This window comes from Archocentrus centrarchus, chromosome 13 (assembly GCF_007364275.1).
Source record: "Archocentrus centrarchus isolate MPI-CPG fArcCen1 chromosome 13, fArcCen1, whole genome shotgun sequence".
Taxonomy (NCBI): domain Eukaryota; kingdom Metazoa; phylum Chordata; class Actinopteri; order Cichliformes; family Cichlidae; genus Archocentrus; species Archocentrus centrarchus.
The window spans coordinates 42,470,850-42,488,943 of record NC_044358.1 but is presented as its reverse complement, the minus strand read 5'-3'; the positions used below and the strand labels follow the sequence as shown (position 1 = coordinate 42,488,943).

The 18,094-nt window shown below is 40.8% G+C and overlaps 1 protein-coding gene across 1 annotated transcript; it reads left to right on the top strand.

The window, feature by feature from the left end:
- The first annotated feature begins 151 nt into the window (after positions 1 to 151).
- Positions 152 to 9,902, top strand: ywhae1 (tyrosine 3-monooxygenase/tryptophan 5-monooxygenase activation protein, epsilon polypeptide 1). The gene is made up of 6 exons (XM_030743681.1): positions 152 to 393; positions 1,936 to 2,135; positions 3,205 to 3,311; positions 3,553 to 3,759; positions 4,175 to 4,311; positions 8,706 to 9,902. Exons 1-6 carry the CDS (start codon positions 330 to 332, stop codon positions 8,756 to 8,758), a joined length of 768 nt encoding a protein of 255 aa, XP_030599541.1. The 5' UTR covers positions 152 to 329; the 3' UTR covers positions 8,759 to 9,902.
- The last annotated feature ends 8,192 nt before the right edge of the window (positions 9,903 to 18,094 follow it).

Below are 18,094 nucleotides of genomic sequence, written 5' to 3'. Positions count from 1 at the left end.
GCCTTAAAACGCAGGTGTAATTTACCACGTCTATCTAACCTTAGCTACTCTTTAAAAAGGTTAGAGTCTGCTTTTCTGCTTAAAATAAATAAATAAAAGCAGGACTCCTCAGAATCGATGAGTGTTGTGCGTATGCGCAGTACCCGGATGAAGCCGGTCGCCATCTTTACTCCATCCCAGCGCAGCGCTGCCGGTGGGGCGGAACAGCAGTCATCTACCCAGTTGGTTTCACGGAGCCACAGACAGACCTGGCACGCAACCGTGTTTTGCACTGAAGATCCGTCACTTTCATCAGTCAGTTCGCTACGTTACCCGCATCTTGATACACGATGGGAGAGCGAGAGGATCTAGTTTATCAGGCCAAACTCGCCGAGCAGGCAGAGCGATATGACGGTAAGGCGCGCTCTCGGGGCCGGCTTGGACTGGGACATGTTCGCCTTTTTCCTCCACAGCTAGCTAACGCTACCCGAGCACCGCTCAACCTGGGAGTGCAACGCTAGCCGCGGCAAGCTACATGGCTAACGCGGCTACCGCCGCAGATTTTTAGATGTTTATTGGCGTGACATGTGGCTTTTTGTTGAATAACAATGCTGCGACATTAAAACAGTCCGTGAGCATGGAACCTCTTTGTTTGGGGCAGAGCGAGCGGATGTCACAGACGCTGGCTAGCATTAGCGGAGGGGCTACAACAAAATGGCGGATTACTGGAGCGTGAGCTGTCAGGAGTTGCCTCCCCTGCACCATGCTAGCAGTGTAACTTTACACACGAGCTACTGCTTCGTTTCGTTGCCGCATGTGTTAACCTAGCAACTTTTACGTGATTCTTTTGCAGATACTAGCTGGCTTCAACAATAATCGAGGCTTAAGGCTACAAAATGCAAGAATAGCACCTTTAAGCCAGTGTGTATTAGCAGAGAGTGGGAGGGCAGATGTTCACTTTGTGGGGTGTTCCCGTGCGAGCAGGCTGCACAGATCGATTGGCAAAAAAAACGACCCCCCGCCCCTCCCCGGTACACTTCTGTAACACTGTCATACCATTACAGGCCGTGCAGAGGCTGTTTTTAGACGGCTGCCTTTGCCACCCGGTCACACGTTGCTCAGTAACGTTCAGTGAATGTAGCATGACTCATTCACGGGATTTGGACCGAGTGTATTTACAGAGTGATTTATGGTTTACTGGTTAAATGGTAGCCTTACCGGAATGCAGTCGGATCCATCCGGTTACTTTAGTTTAATCAAATTCTAACATGTCATTTAAAGGCTGGGTGTTTTTTAAGGCTTTATATATATATATATATATATATATTGTGTGTGTGTGTGTGTGTGTGGGGGGGGGGGGGGGGGGGGTCGCAGTCAGATGTTTGCTAAATTACATCAGCCACTTTTCCATCCATACTGCCCCTTTAACCCACTGAGCTGGGCCTTACTTTTAAAGGGTTAACCCTTTAAATTAACTCCTCCCTAGTGGTAAATTATGGCATACAACGTAAAGTGCATTGCTTTATCAGTTAAGCAAGTAATGAGTGTATGCGTATGTCTATGTGATTGCTGGATTTGGTGCCAGGGATATGTGGAAGAGAGGAAACTACCTAAACATTTACCTTGTATGCCTGTCGTGCCCAGAGATGCATATGATCTCTGGGCGCTGTTTCTCAGGCGCCTGTGTGTTTCATTTATTATGAGAGTTTTTGCCCAGCCTAAAACCCATGAATTTGTGAGGCTCATCTGATTTTTGCCACTGTGATTGTGACTGTTTTTCTGTAAATTTGGGGCTAGCAAAGATGGATGTAGTTTTAAGAAGTCAAGCATTAATCGTTTAGTGGTTTTTGAATGAAGGCATTCTCTCAAGATGCACAGTTAATTAGAAACATGACAAAAATAAAACCCGTTGGAAAATCCTGGTGTTCGAAGGAGTTTTACATTTCTCCTTAACAGAGATGGTGGAGTCTATGAAGAAGGTGGCAGACATGGACGTGGAGCTCACAGTGGAGGAGAGGAACCTTCTATCAGTGGCCTACAAGAATGTGATCGGAGCTCGGAGAGCCTCCTGGAGGATAATCAGCAGTATCGAACAGAGGGAAGAGAACAAGGGTGGAGAAGAGAAGCTGAAGATGATCCGGGAATACAGGCAAAAGGTACAGCACTCAGTAGACACTCAAGCTTATGTTTGTATTTAGATTGTTCTATAATGTCCCATAATGTGTTCTCATTGTAAAGCGTCTCAGACTAGCTGTGTTAGTGCGAGATCACAAACTCATGTTAATGATGCACACGCTGAGCAGCTACTGGACAGACTGCATCTGAGTCATAGTTGGCAAGTCCTCCGCTCTCTTGCTTTTTTATGAAGGAAATAAGAGCTGCTGTTATAATGGGAGAGGCCAGAGTGTGTCAGAGATGGGAGAGGCACTTGGACTGCAGTCAATGACATAATTGGATTCAGGGAGAGTACACCTTGATTTTGTTAGTCCTCTAATTCCCTGGCAGACGGCATTCGACAAGCCTTGAGCATCATCCTGATTGTTTAGTAAATATCAAATATTAAAGCTACCATAATGGACCATAAAAATCAAGGAATCAGTTTACAAATATGGCAGCGTTTCCCACAGATTTGATTTTTTTGTTGGGGAGAAAGGCCTGGTATGTGTTAGTATTAATAACTAACTACTGTGTTACAAATAAATACAGCTTCGTGTAGACTCCAGCTGCAAGCTGCAGTTGCAGACAGAGGAGTTGGAGCCTGTTAGCTGGTGAGACAAGAGACTCACTGGAAAAGCGGTTGAGTGATATTGATGAACAGTGAGCCAGCCAATAGTAAACCTGAGTTAGGATCAGTGTGACTGTTTGGTCAGCAGCAACAGAAGGGATGAAAGTCAAAAATGCTTAAATACATTTGCTGTGTGTGGGGAAACATTAGAGCATCTGATAAGCCTTGAGCAACATCCTAATTGGATTAGTAATTGTCAGATATTAAAGCTGTTATGAATATTGTTAGCAGGGGGTGTAAAGGGACTGATAAAGGTCCTAAAGAGGCTACAGGTAAACCTGGACATGTGGACATGCATATTGTCCCCAGTGGACAGTATGGGTTTCAAATGGATGGTGATTATGGACAGGAGCAGGAATCCAAATTTGAACTTAGAGATGGCTTCAAATTTAGGGGATCAAATGTTATTTCTGACTGAAAGCGTGTCTGTTTGCTGACAGGTGGAGAAGGAGCTGAAGAATATCTGTAATGAAATTCTGGAAGCACTCGAAAGGCACCTACTCCCCTCTGCTAAGATAGGAGAGTCGAAGGTCTTCTACAACAAAATGTAAGAGCTTTGATGTTAATTAACAGATTAATACAGTAACTGCTGCTGTTCAGTTGTTACATCTATGTTTTTGGGCTGGACACAGTTACATGCTTTAGAATATTTATAAGTATGCCAGACAGTTTCAGAGGAAACTGTCACTATCAGGGACACTTCACAGGAAATAAGATGTACTTGTAAATGTTTTTTTTTCCACTACCAAAAATGAATTGATGTCCACTTTGTTTCCTTCCAATTCCAGGAAGGGTGATTACCATAGGTACCTGGCAGAGTTTGCCACTGGCAACGACAGAAAGGAGGCAGCAGAGAACAGTCTGGTGGCCTACAAAGCTGCTACTGATCTAGCCATGTCGGAGCTGCCACCCACACACCCCATCCGCCTTGGACTTGCCCTTAACTTCTCCGTCTTCTACTATGAGATCCTCAACTCACCTGACCGCGCATGCAGGTTATTGTTTCTTCACTGTCACTGTAAAGTAGGACTGTAGTCTTTTTATTACATAACACCGAGACTGTCCCCTCACTGCTGAGTGAACTGCCGGACAAACAATGACTCAACTCCTTTTCAAGTTGACCCCCCCACGCACGCGCGCCGTAGACTGAGGATTTGACTCTCACTTAGCATTAACATTGTAGTTTATAAGCCATTCTTGATTGTCTTTAACAAAAATGGACAAATAAAACTGAGTTTCACACACAATCAGGGACACGGGGTTAATGCAGAATACCTCTGTTTGGATACGACTGGAACCTTAATGCTTCTTAAAGATAATCAATAAAAACATGATTTTTTTTTCTTTTTTTTTTTCCTGTCAGTTTCTGTTTGAAGTGTAAATTATTTCAACACACATTTGTTTGCTCAGGTTGGCAAAGGCTGCATTTGATGACGCCATCGCAGAACTGGACACACTGAGTGAAGAAAGCTACAAGGACTCCACACTTATCATGCAGTTGTTACGTGACAACCTGACACTATGGACTTCAGATATGCAGGGAGAAGGTAAGAGTCCCATAGCATGGTCCATTTCCTGCATTCAAAGTTTCCCGTGTATGCCTCTTACTGCAGAACTTCTTTTTCCAGGACTAGCTGCTGACACTGACTAACTCACTCATCTCCACCTAAAAACCTTCTTACATTGGGTTTATTATGTGTCTTCATGCTGTGAGCATCTTGAGTGTTTTGGTTTTGTCACACTGACAGCTTGCAAAAATAATAGAAGCAGACTCATTAGAAAATCAACTGGTTAACAGTCCAGTTATAACTAATGAGAAATGCTGCTATTGGGCTTTGCTCTGTATATTATGTGAAATGTTTAATGTCAGAAAGACTTTGTTTTTACAGCATTTAAGCAAAAAACAAACCAAAAGAAAGCTAGAAAAAAGGATCGGGAAACGTCTTCTTTAATCTTAAGATGCTATTCCACGGAAAGTTCTAGGAACTTTCCCAAGAAGTAATATCTAGGAATTTTTCTAAGACCAAAGGTTTTTCAAGTACACTGAGTTTTGTGTTTTCACAGAAGGGCCCAGCAATCAGAGATGCAGGGTGTGTAATTATGCTGCACAAAACTGTAACTTAGTTGGTCAGTGTGCAGCATTCAGCAATGAAATTCCCACCCTGAAAGTTGTTTCTGCAACAACGATGCACATAGAAGAACAGAGTTCCTCCAAAGGTTGCCATTTACTTTGGAAAGATTGTTTTCAGTGGTAATGCACCTCTTGTTGACAGTTTTAACTCCAATCATGGTGCTCACAGTGTGCATGTCCTGGTACAGAGGTAGTTTTTTGCATAATTGCTGTCTTCACGTAAGGCTGAGCTGGAGTCATCCCATCTAACCTGTGTTCCTGTCTCACAGAATTAGATTCTCGGGCTGAGTGACTTAAGAAAAACATGCAATTAGGATTTTTTTTTTTTCTCCAATACTGTAATTAAAATGTTAATGATTTTGTGTAAATTCAATTTCACACTGAGCAAAATACACAATTACAGATTTGGTAATATGCGTGAGTACTCTGGCTTATTTCTATCAAAATGAAGTCTTCAGACTCCCAGCTCCACCACTTTGGACTGCAGCTGGTGGTAGTTCTTGTTCAGCTTTGCAGCCTCAGAGCTCAGTGTAGCAGCCACATGGACCAGTTTTCCACCTGTTGGAGGTTCTGGTTTATGTAGTTATCCAGATTGCAGCAGTAGTTGACCGGAGTCCACGATGATACAGCTGGAATATATCGGACAGACATTCCGGAGAAGCAGCTGAAGCATATTGAGAATCATCATTCCAGCATCCTGGTCAGCTGGCCAAAGGGGCAAATCCCTGGGGCTAGTTGTTTAGCTGAGACAGTACTTTCAAAATAAGAGTGAGGAGATTTTGGATAGTTGTGGATAGTGTTGTTCTCTTGGACTTTTTTAAAGCTAAAATAATTCACTCTGTTAGCTGTTAATATACCTAGGGTGGAAGAATTGTGAGCTTAAAACAGTGTGTTGAGCTCAAATGTTTAATTGGAGGTTGAGATTCCAACAGCTGCGTCTAAAGTTTTTTTACTTGCCAAGCTACTACCTGATTAGTGAGGTGTGGCTAGTTACCTGAAACCACCACCTGGTAATGGCATAACTCTAGCTTGCTTTTTTTTTTTTTTTTTCTCTCACCATCAGCAGAAAGAAATTGTCAACGTTCTCAACCCTCACGAATTATACGTAGCCGTGTGTTGTCTTATACGGCGTAAAGAGTGTAGTCATCGGCATACAGATGACACATTAACCTGACAACAACCAACCTTTCTCCTGGTTCACCAAGTCCCAGCATGATTAATAAGCTACAGCTGAGTAAATCTGCCTTAGCTGATTTTCTTTTAGCTGCTCAGCTGTTACCACTACAAGCTGCAGCTTAGTAATCTAATCATCCAAAGTGAAATAGTCACTTTTGGTGTAAAAAGGTTTTAAAATTTCAATTTTTAAAAATAATACATCATTCAGCCCTTTTTGATTCATTCTTTCTCTTCCTCCATTCAGTCCAGCAGTCTGCATCAGCTACGCTGCAGAGCATCCATCGAAACCTTTTCTTTATTATTTCAGTGACTCATCGCCTCTCTTGTCTTTTTCTCATTCCCTCTGCTGTAGAGTCCTAAAGGAAACAAACCTGTTCATTTCCCATGTTAACTGTACTTTGTAAGTGTTGCTCACCCACGCCTTTGCTCTATGTGTGTGTGTGACTATTTTTTTTTTTTTTTTTAACCTCTCTGCACTAGCTCACTCATGGTTTAATAATTCAGTCCACTCACGCACTGCTTTGTTACTCATTCACTTGGATGTTGTATTAACTTTTGGTGACATGCTCTAATCTTTGGTCTTCCCACCACAGTCTGAAAGCTGGCTCACTTGAGTTTAGATAGTGTGACGAGACTAGTTGCCTGTCGAACCTGTGCTCCAAGTAGTGTCATATTATTTGCATGCTTGCACATTGTGGACAGGTACAGTCAGTCAGCCATTTAAAGACATGCAGACCCAGCTAAGAAAAATGTTCATGTTTAAAGCAGTAATGCAATATTTGACCTTCTCTAAGGGCAGGGTTAAAATTGGTTTAATGCCCCCCCCCACCACCACCACCATTGCCTTTCTACAGGTGGTAGTTAACCTCAGGTAACACCAAAGGTGTCGAGTCTTATGTGAAACTCACTCCCCCCACCACCGGTACACAAACTCTTCTACACTGTTTTCCAAGCTGTGTAAGTGAATGGCACATTTGCACCATTTCAGCGAACACCCGAAACTGGTGAAAGTTCACATTCAGCATGCAGGTTTGCTTTACAGATTTATGCTAGATTCAAAAATTGAGTTTTCATTTGTTTTAAAACAAGTCAGTTAAAATGCATCACTCAGATAATCAGTTTAAATTCCCACATATAAAAAATCAGAACTGGAAAAGACTAGAACTACAGTACATTATTAAATACTGCAGGAACCTGAAGTGGACCCATTATGCTTTTCCTTATTTTATATTTTAACATAGTGGTGGATGCTTATCCCCTTCAGTCACAATGGTGTACATCACTTTCTATAGTTGGATTGTACTGTAATTGTAATGTCATTTTTCTCCCATCTCCTACCTGAAAAGATTCGGTAGGCAGAAGAGGAATTTTTTTTCCACTAGAATCCCTGTCTCATGTCCAAAAAGGGTTTCATAGGGTGTGTGTGTTTTTTTTTTGTTTTTTGTTTTTCCTTTCAACAGCCTTAGCTCTGTATGATGTCAGTGAGAGAGGATATGCCTAATATGGTTATCTCTGGCTGCAAGCACAGAAGCCCCACCCACCTTCCTTTTAAATTTTGTTTTTAATCGGGAAAAAGAGAAAGATAAATATGAGGAAATGAAATGAATTGTCTTTAAGTACCTTTTTCAGGTGGCTGTTCTCAAGGCTGTTGATGTTTCCTGACACTTTATTTTTCTACCTCACCGCTCTCTACATTCTGGGTATTGTTCTCTTTATTGCAGTTGTTTTGTCAGTCTGTAGTCCTCTAAAATCCCCTGTTCCCTAAGAAAAGACTCTAAAAGTCCTCCAAGCAGTTTTCCATACAAATCAACTTGTTTCACGTATTTTGGTAAATGCAGTTTTTAGTAGCAGTGGTAAGCTACCTAGACTTTCTTTTTCATTGTGTTCTCAACGTGCAGGCGGTTATTTCAGTTTGGTTGAAATGAAAAATGGGTCGAATTTTGCTGAAACGGACTGTTTGAAGATTAATCTGTATTTGCCGATTAACCATCAGTATACCAGATAATTAAAATACGCTTTACTTCAACCTCCTCCAGTACCAGGCTACTTGCATATTAATGCATTAGTAATCATAATAATACTGTCACTGTGCATGCTTTTATAAGTCATTATTGGCACTGATACTACTACTGTACTTCAACTTGGGTGGTGCTGTAAAATGCTGACCTTGTATTCATTGAAGTATTTTGTCTGTAGTGTGCCTTTACTAATTCTCATCCAGCCTGGTTCATACGTCACTGTAAACAAGGACCTATTGTAGGAAAGACTCCTCAGAATATCGCTACTGTTATATATTTGGAGAAAAAATATTGAAACGTTATTCCCCTGAAGGGTATCCGTTGAGGTGGCAGGAACAGGTTAGTGTTTCAGTGTCATGAAGCTTCTTTTCACATGGCTAGATCACAATTTTAACTTATGCTGAGCACATAAAGGGGTCCAAAGAGGGTGGTGTCAGCATTTCAGTCTAAAATTGGTTAAGTGGCAGGACTTTAACTCCCAGAGGTTTTAGTTAGTGCTTGGGTTCACTTTCTTTTACACCAAATGTTAGACACGCCTGCCACGCCCTCACAACACAAACATGGATGCCTTGTGAGATCTTTAAACAGCGCTAACAGTGAATGGTCTCTCCCCCAGGTGAAGAACAGAACAAAGAGGCACTGCAGGATGCTGAGGATGAGGCCCAGTGAGACTATGCCACCAACAGCCAACAACTTGAGACCCTCACCCCACCCCCACCCCCACGCTCCTCGTCCCTCCACCTTCATCCTCCTCCTACTCAACCACCCACCCATCCCTCTACAAGTCACCTTCCTCTTCGTTGTCTCTCCCTCGTTTTTCCTTTTCTTCCACCTCTGTAGCTCCAAGACCCAACAGGGCCACGGAGTTAACAAGTTAATTTTTCTCTTCTTTTTTTATTTTTATATTAGCCCTGACATCATTCAAGTAAATACCACTTAATTGAGACAGGAAATACAATGTTAGAAAGGCAGCGGTAAAGAAAGCGGTCCCTGGATTGTTTTTGTTTCATTTTGTCCCGGTACAAGCAGTTCTGAAAACGTTATCTCTGGTTTCATTATTGTATTTTGTTTTTGCTTTTTCCTCAATATTTTTATCAGTTGCTGGATGTATTGAGAATTTTTTTTTTCTTAATGTAATTACAGAAATTAACTTTTATTACTGACAATGTTGACTATTAGTTGTGGGAGTTATTTTATCTCTGTTTTTACTGAAATGTCATGCAGATCATTTGACCGTTTTTAGGGGCAGTTTGGAAGAGTATAAGTGCCCTTTTTGTTAACTTAGTAGTTCAGAGGAAGTTGGCAATATTCGCGATATCCACGTGGGGCAAAGAAGTGCTTAACTTTTACACCATAGTGATTCTGTTGTCATGTTTATGTAGTTGTCTTTGGACTGTACTTTGTGCTGAAATACTGTAACTGTGCACACGTTCTGGCTCTGAAGGTTTTCCTCTTGCTGGTGGTTTGAATTTAAAAAAAAAAAACAAAAAAACTTGGGAGATCTTTAACTTGTGTGAAAGAGTAGACTTAATTTGGCCCCACCCTTAAATGAAGAAGGTCAGTACTTGCATGAGTTAATGATAAGAATTAATATTCTATTTTTCTTTTCTGCTGCTTTCCCCTGCTTTTCACTAGAGCTCCTCTGTGGTTCAGAGGGTGTCTTTCTTTTGCAGTTTCTTCTTGTTTTGCTTCATTATGTGTAACTTGGAGCTGATTTGTACTACTGGATATCTGACTGGAGCCACAGACAGGGAATCTGTATTGTTCTTACTGAAACACAGCATGGAATTAACATTAAACAATCTAAATTAAACATTAGAAACTGATGTTGTGTTTATTTTGTTGCTGTACAGTAAGGGAATTGGGTATTGAGAAACTAGCTGATGACTGCTGATGAAGTTTTATCTAATATAAAGTTCCTGTCAAGAACCCAACTGAAAATTAACAGGGAAGAATCAGGAATTATTTGATGAATAATGGTTGCTAAAACTAAATAGTAGTGATGAGTTATCTGACATCTTGAAGGATCATCATGGCCACTTTATTAAAAACCTGTCAATCAATCCTTCACCATCTTTCATGAGTGGCTCCTGATAAACTTGAAACCAGCTGGTGGGCAGTGCAAAATTTATTCACTGCTGCTTTTATAATGATTAGTTAAGATTTGTAGCATAACAAGTATTGTATTATTGTTGCTTTATCATTATATTACTGAGTAAGGTGGGGTATCCTACTGAGCAGTTATTTAGTACTGAGTCATTTCCTGCCTGTTACTTAGAGGTGAAATCTGTAGGATTCTTCAGCAAAAATGGACTCAAACTGTAAACACGAGGGTGCAGGAAGTGTTAAGGAGCAGCCACTCAGGAAACAATTGCATCAACATGGCAACCGGAGACCAGAGTACGTCAGTTACATTCAGGATGGGTGAAGCAACTGCTGATGACATGAAGTGGGCAGGGCCTGAGGTGGCCATGGGAGAGTTGCAAAGATGGAGAGGACAAAGACTTGTCGCACATTTGTCATAAAACAGCTTGATGATGACTTTTGAGAAAAGAATCTGTGAGCAGACAAGACAAAAGTTTAACATTTTGGAAGGTTTGCGTCACGTTACATCTGGCATTAAACTAACACAGCATTTCATAAAAAGAACATGAGACCATCGTGGTGGTGGTACTGTGATGGTCTGGGGCTGGACGACTTCCTGGAACCATGAATTCTGCTCTCCACCAGAAAATGCTGACGGGGAGTGTCCGGCTGTCAGTTTGTTCCTTGAGGCTCAGGTTCACTTGGGTTGTGAAGCAGGACAGTGATCTGAAACACACCAGCAAGCCCACCTCTGAATGACAAAAAAAAAAAAAAAAGGTAAATGGACTAGTTCTTATATAGTGCTTTTCTACTCTAGTTGAGTGCTCAATCTCTTTATATAATGAAGGCTTTTGAGTGGCCTAGTCAAAGTGTGGACTTAAATCTGATTGAGATGCTTTGGAATGACCTTAAACAGGCCGTTCATACTCAAAAACCCTTCAATGTGGTGGAATTAAAACAATCCTGCAAAGAAGAGCAGGTCAAAATGCCTCCACGCCAATGAGAAAGACACTGCCAGTTATCACAGATGGCTGATTGCAGTTCTCGCTGCCAATGGTGGCACAACCAGTTATTAGGTTTAGGGGGCAATTACTTTTTCACACAGGTTAGGATAGCTTTGTTCCCTTAATAAATGAAATCATTTCAAAACTGCATTTTGTATTTACTCAGGTTATCTTTGTCTAATGCTGATATTTGTTTGATGATCTGAAACATTTAAGTGACAACTGGATAAGATGGATGGATGAAATATGCAAAAAAAAAAAAGAAAAGAAAAAAAAGACATCACAAAGGGGGCAAATACTTTTTCACAGCACTGGGTGCTAATTTTCAGAAGCCTCCCAGAGGCAGTTTGTTCAAAACAGCACCAAGACTATTTAGGAAGGAAACCACATCAAGCTGCACAGAGTAGATTAAGAAGGCAGGAGGTCAGACACAGGAACAGCATAGAAAGGCCAGTCGTTTTTCAAAATAAAAAACCTGAGACCCTCCCTGTTTGAGTCGAAGGATCGAACAAAACTTGTAGTGTAGGACTTGTAGTGTCACAGACAGTGTGGTGTATTTCTGCAGTAACACAGTGGTAGAAAGCAAGCAAAAGTATGAAAGAAAGGGCATTTCATCTGTGTATTACAGGGTGGTGTTTAAAGTAATACTAACTGCGCAGTAGTTACCCAAATTTGAGCAAAGCTGGCCCATTTCTAACAGGTCATAATGTGTCAAAGAAAAACAACACATCTGTTATATGTAAAAAATGTCATAATGCAAAAAACTATTAAAAAACATTCAGCACAATATTAAATACTGAAATGCCACTTTTCTGTTGCAGAGAGATATAAATATTATCCTCTCTCTTTACCTTTGTTTAACCAGGAGGTGAAACCACCGGTGATTTTTAACTATTTTCCTTTATTTTGTTTAATAACCATAAAGGAAACATTAGCTACTTTACATAACATTTGATCATTGAGTTTTTTGTTCCCCTGGTAACAAATCACAATTTTGTGTCCCTTATTGTTCAACGTCAGTAACAAAGTAATGGCTGAAGTCAATTTTTCATGCTTCATGCAGCGTCTGCAGGCATTTAAAATATGTGTACAGTCTCCTTGTAGTCAGTTGGCTTTGTTCTGTGCATGTTTCTTCAAAACTGAAAATTGCAGAGTGGATATTAGCTTTCTAAACCCCCAGAGCTGTCTCATCTCACACACACACACACACACACACACACACACACTGAGCAGATGTTGCTACTGGAATCTGAGTTGGCAACTGTGAATGTGATCATAAATTTATACTTTCTATTTATAGTGTGAGAGACAAATGCAATCTTAATGCCTGTGGTTCTGCGGTGACAAGGTATCTGCTGCTGCTGTATGAGCAGCTGATGGAGGTGATAGGCAGCAGTGCAGCGCACAGCTAACAGGTTTCTTGTGGCTGGAAACAAAGGTGCTTAGTCTCACTGTTTTTGTGTTGCTGCCATAATTTATGACAGATTGTTGAGTTAAATGTGTTGAAATACTAGTTGTGTGTACCCCCCCCCCCCCTTTTTTTTTTTTTACTAACATTCATATCATACATGTTAAATTCTGAGCACGCCCTCAGGCCTTAACCTTTTGCCTCCCTCGTTTTGCTTGTTTGAAAACAGTTGGAGCCTAGCTTGAACTACGTGCCTGGCCTAAATTTAGAGTCCCAGGTGAAAGTGGAGAAGCCTGTTAGACAGAGAGCTTCCACAGAGCACCAGCAACGCCACATCCTTTCTGTAGCACTGATGAGCTTCCAGTTTCCTGATGCTTCTTTGCACTTCCTGCTGAGCACAGAAGCTGAATAAAATGTGTGATCTGGATCCATCCAGGTGACCCCCCCCCCCCCCCCCCCCCCCCCCCCCCCACACACACACACACACACGCCCAAAAGTTTGGGCACCCCAATAATTTTCATGACTTTCCTTCATAAATCATTGTTTGTTCACATCAGCAGTTTCAGTTAAATATATCATATAGGAGATGAACACAGTGATATTTGAGAAGTGAATTGAAGTTTATAGGATTTACAGAAAGTGTGCAATAATTATTTAAACAAAATTAGGCAGGTGCGTAAGTTTGGGCACACCAAACAGAAAAATGACATCAATATTTTGCAGAAATAACAGCCTCTAAATGCTTCCTATAGCTTCCAATGAGTCTAGATTCTGGTTGAAGGTATATTGGACCATTCTTTACAAAACATCTCCACTTCAGTCAGGTTTGAGGGTTTCCGAGCATGGACAGCCCGCTTTAAATCACACCACAGATCTTCAATAATATTCAGGTCTGGGGACTGAGATGGCCGTTCCAGAACGTTGTACTTGTTCCTCTGCATGAGTGCCTTAGTAGACTTAGAGCAGTGTTTAGGGTCATTGTCTTGTTGACGTATCCAGCCCAGGTGCAACTTCAACTTTGTCACTGATTCTTGAACAATGTTCTCAAGAATCTGCTGATATTGACTGGAATCCATGCGACCCTCAACTTTAACAAGATTCCCAGTACCTGCACTGGCCACACAGCCCCACAGCATGATGGAACCACCACTAAATTTTACTGTGGGTGCCAAGTGTTTGTCTTGGAATGCTGTGTTCTTTTTCCTCCATGCATACCGCCCCTTGTTATGTCCAGATAGCTCAATTTTAGTTTCATCAGTCCCCAGCACCTTATTCCAAAAAGAAGCTGGCTTGTCCAAATGTGCTTTAGCACACCTTCTTAAGTTTGCAGACAACAGTACGATCATTGGACTAATCCAGGACGAAGATGAGTCTGCATATAGGCAGGAGATTGATCGGCTGGTGCTCTGGTGCAGTCAGAACAACCTAGAGCTGAACACACAAAAGACTGTAGAGATGACAGTGGATTTTAAAGGGAAACCCTCGACACTGCTCTCCATCACCATATTCAACAGCACCGTGTTTACCGTGGAGACCTTTAGGTTCTTGGGAACTATTATTTACAGTGACCTAAAATGGGGGGCCGACACCAACTCCATCCTCAAAAGGGCTCAGATGAAACAGTTCTACACTGCAGTCACTGAGTCTGTCCTGTGTACATCCATCACAGTGTGGTTCGGTTCAGCCACAAAACAGGATACATGCAGATTACAAAGGGTGGTGGATAGAGCAGCAAAAATCATAGGTGCTCCTTTGCCCACCCTCCAGGACTTATACACAACAACAAACCAGGTGCAAAAAATGATCACAGACTCCTCACACCCTGGACATGAACTCTTTAACCTCCTACCCTCTGGCAGGCGCTACAGAGCCCTGAACACAAAATCAAACAGACACTGTAAAAGTTTCTTTCCAAATGCCATCAAACTTATTAATAACAAAAACTGAACTGCTGTTTACTGTTTACTTGCCACACTACTTAATACAGGCTGTATAATACTGGAACTGCACCTTACCTTACCTTGTGTACATAATCTTGTCTGCATATTGTGTTGTTTGTAAATTGTAGAGAGCTAACAACAGCCAGAAACAAATTCCTTGTGTGTGAAAACATACTTGGCGAATAAAGCTGATTCTGATTCTGATTCTCAAGCGACTCTGTTTGTGGCGTGTGCGCAGAAAAGGCTTCTTCTGCATTACTCTCCCATACAGCCTCTCCTTGTGCAAAGTGCGCTGAATAGTGACACCATCTGCAGCAAGATGATGTTGTAGGTCTTTGGAGCTGCTCTGTGGGTTGAATATGACTGTTCTCACCATCCTTCACCTCTGCCTATCTGAGGTTTTTCTTGGCCTGCCACTTCGGGCCTTAACTAGAACTGTACCTGTGGTCTTCCATTTCCTCACTATGTTCCTCACAGTGGAAACTGACAGCTGAAATCTCTGAGACAGCTTTTTGGATCCTTCCCCTAAACCATGATGTTGAACAATCTTTGTCTTCAGCTCATTTGAGAGTTGTTTTGAGGCTCCCATGTTGCCACTCTTCAGAGAAGATGCAAAGAGGAGAAACACTTGCAATTGGCCACCTTAACCCTTCAAGGTCAAGGGTCAATGAGCTTCCAAAACAAATTTTGTGTTCCAATAATTAGTGCTAAAGGTATTCAAATCAATAAAACAACAAGGGTGCCCAACCTTATGCACCTGCGTAATTATTATTTGTTATAATTATTTAAACAAATTAAATAATTATTGCACACTTTCTGTAAATCCTATAAACTTCATTTCACTTTTCAAATATCACTGTGTTCATCAGCTATATGATATATTTAACTGAAACTGCTGATCTGAACAACCAATGACTTATAAAGGAAAATCATGAAAATTATCAGGGGTTCCCAACCTTTTGCATACCACTCTAATGTTTTAATGCTCTAGCCCCACTGGGCTTTAACTAGCAAAACTACCAGGACAGAAATTTCTGAACCCATTAGCCTTGTGCTGATAACACTAACCCTATATTTTGGAAAAAGGCAAAACACATGGCAAATTTAAGTGACTGAATTTAGTGACTGATTATTTTTGTTGTTTACCAATTAAAGACTCAGAAGAACAACAAAAACAATAACAAAAATGTTATATTCTGATTCTGCCTACAGTGAGATTTAGGGTTAGGGTTGGGTCTAAGTCACCAAAGGGGTTAAAGTCCTAAGAGCACATTGCCCTGAAATGTACATAATACATAGAAGATGAACCTTTTCCACCTATGCTGATGTCCTCAAGGTTTGACCAGTTGGGCCACGGACATGGACCTCTGGGGGTGTCCTGTGGTGTCTTGTTTCATGACACTGGCAGCAGATCCTTTGGGTACTGGTGGTTGTGGGGTGGGATTTATTCCGATGGATCACACAGATGTTCATTTGGATGAGATCTGGGGAGTTTGGTAGCTAGGTCAGTGGTTTGCAGTCTTTGTCATTCCTGAGCAGTTTCTGTTTTGTGTGTGGTTTTATTGCTGTGATTGACTGGCTTATATTTTCAAACAAAGGCGTCTGTGAACCCAAGACCATGAACCATAAGGTTGTTGGTTGGTTCACCACATTGATCCATACTGAAGTAGTTCAGCCATGTCTACTAGATGGAAAATCTTGATAATCTAGCACCACCACAAGGCTGACAATCAAGATCTTCAGAAGAATGATCTTAATGACTCTGAGAATCCCTTGAGATCAGTGATTTTGAAATAAATTTCAATCAGATTTAGTGCACACTCACCTTTAGGGATCCCAACTTTTAATCACTCAGGATATTACTGTAAAATTTCCTAGACTCACAGAGCCACTGAAGTAGGTGTAATGGGACTTTCTTTGAAACCTATTCATTGTAATCGCTGTGTTTGTATTTTTCTCAAAATAAAAGTGTGATTATGTGTGACTTACAAGCAGGGAGTAGTAGCACCAAATGTGACAACAATTAAAAGTCTAGCTTAGTCAGACCACCTAACACTTCCAGCCTTGTCACACAAACATGACAGAAGCTCTGTAATGTGTGTCACATCTGGGACAATGCAGCGTGTGTGTCTGAGAGCTGATTGAAGAACCATCCAGGTTGGTAGTGCAGCAGCTCCTCTAGTGCCCTCTGCAGTTTAAATCTGTCACTCACAAGAAATTCTCACAAATCACTTCATAGTGTTGTTTATTAATGACTTGTTTAAGTGTTTCATTGGAACCAATGAAGATCAATCAAGGGATCAAAAATGGATAAATAGATATGGTGACATATTAGTAATCTAGCTACTTATAGGTTAAATCTATTGTATTCAGAGGTGTTAGTGTACTCATCATTTTCTACTTCATGATATATATTTTAAAACATTTGTTTTAGTAGTTATTTATTTTTAAATCAAAATAAATGAGGTTAAATTGTTAGCTAAATGTAATGTGGAAACAATGAAGTCACTAAAATGAACAAAAACATTTTAGAACAGAAAAAAAGAATAAATCACTAAAATGTTAGCTAAGACTATAACTGGTTAGCTAAAAGGAATGTTATTGACTAGTCAAAATATAGACATTTGGTTAACATAAATGTCACGGTCACTTTTACACGGTAATAATAATTGTGGTTGTAAAACAGCTAACTGATCATCTGCAGAGGAACGGTTTATTTGAAGAGTTTCGGGTTTCAGAAATCATCACAGTACAGAAACAGCATTAGTGAAGGTTACAAATGATCTTCTTACAGCCTCTGACAGTGGACTCATCTCTGTGCTGGTCCTGTTAGACCTCAGTGCAACATTCAGTACTGTTGACCATTAACATTTATTACTTCTAGGCTGGACTATTGTAATTCATTATTATCAGGCTGTCCTAAAAGCTTCCTGAAAAGCCTTTAGCTGATCCAAAATGCTGCAGCTAGAGTACTGACAGGGACTAGAAAGAGAGAGCAGATTTCTCCCATGTTGGCTTCTCTTCATTGGCTCCCTGTTAAATCTAGAATTTAATTTAAAATCCTTCTTCTTACATACACCATATGTATATATCTTAAATCTTATCTTATCCCAGCTTATCTTAAAGACCTCATAGTACCATATCATCCCAACAGAGGACTTTGCTCTCAGACTGCTGGCTTACTTGTGGTTCCTCGGATACTTAAGAGTAGAATGGGAGGCAGAGCCTTTCAGGCCCCTCTTCTGTGGAAGCAGCTCCCAGTCTGCATTCAGGAGACAGACAAACTCTTCCTGTTTAAAGGGAGTTTTTCCTTCCCACTGTTGCCAAGTGCTTGCTCATAGGGGATCGTTAGGTTTGTTGGGTTTTTTTCTGTAATTATCATAGGGTCTTTACCTTACAATATAAAGCACCTTGAGGTGACTCTTGATTTAGCACTACGTAAACAATTAGAATTGAATTGAATTAATAGTCTAATCAAATTTATAAATTCAAAGTAATAATTTATTAGCTAAAAACATTAAAAAAAAAATATTTTTTTTTAGGTAGTATTTAACAAAACTCAAGCTA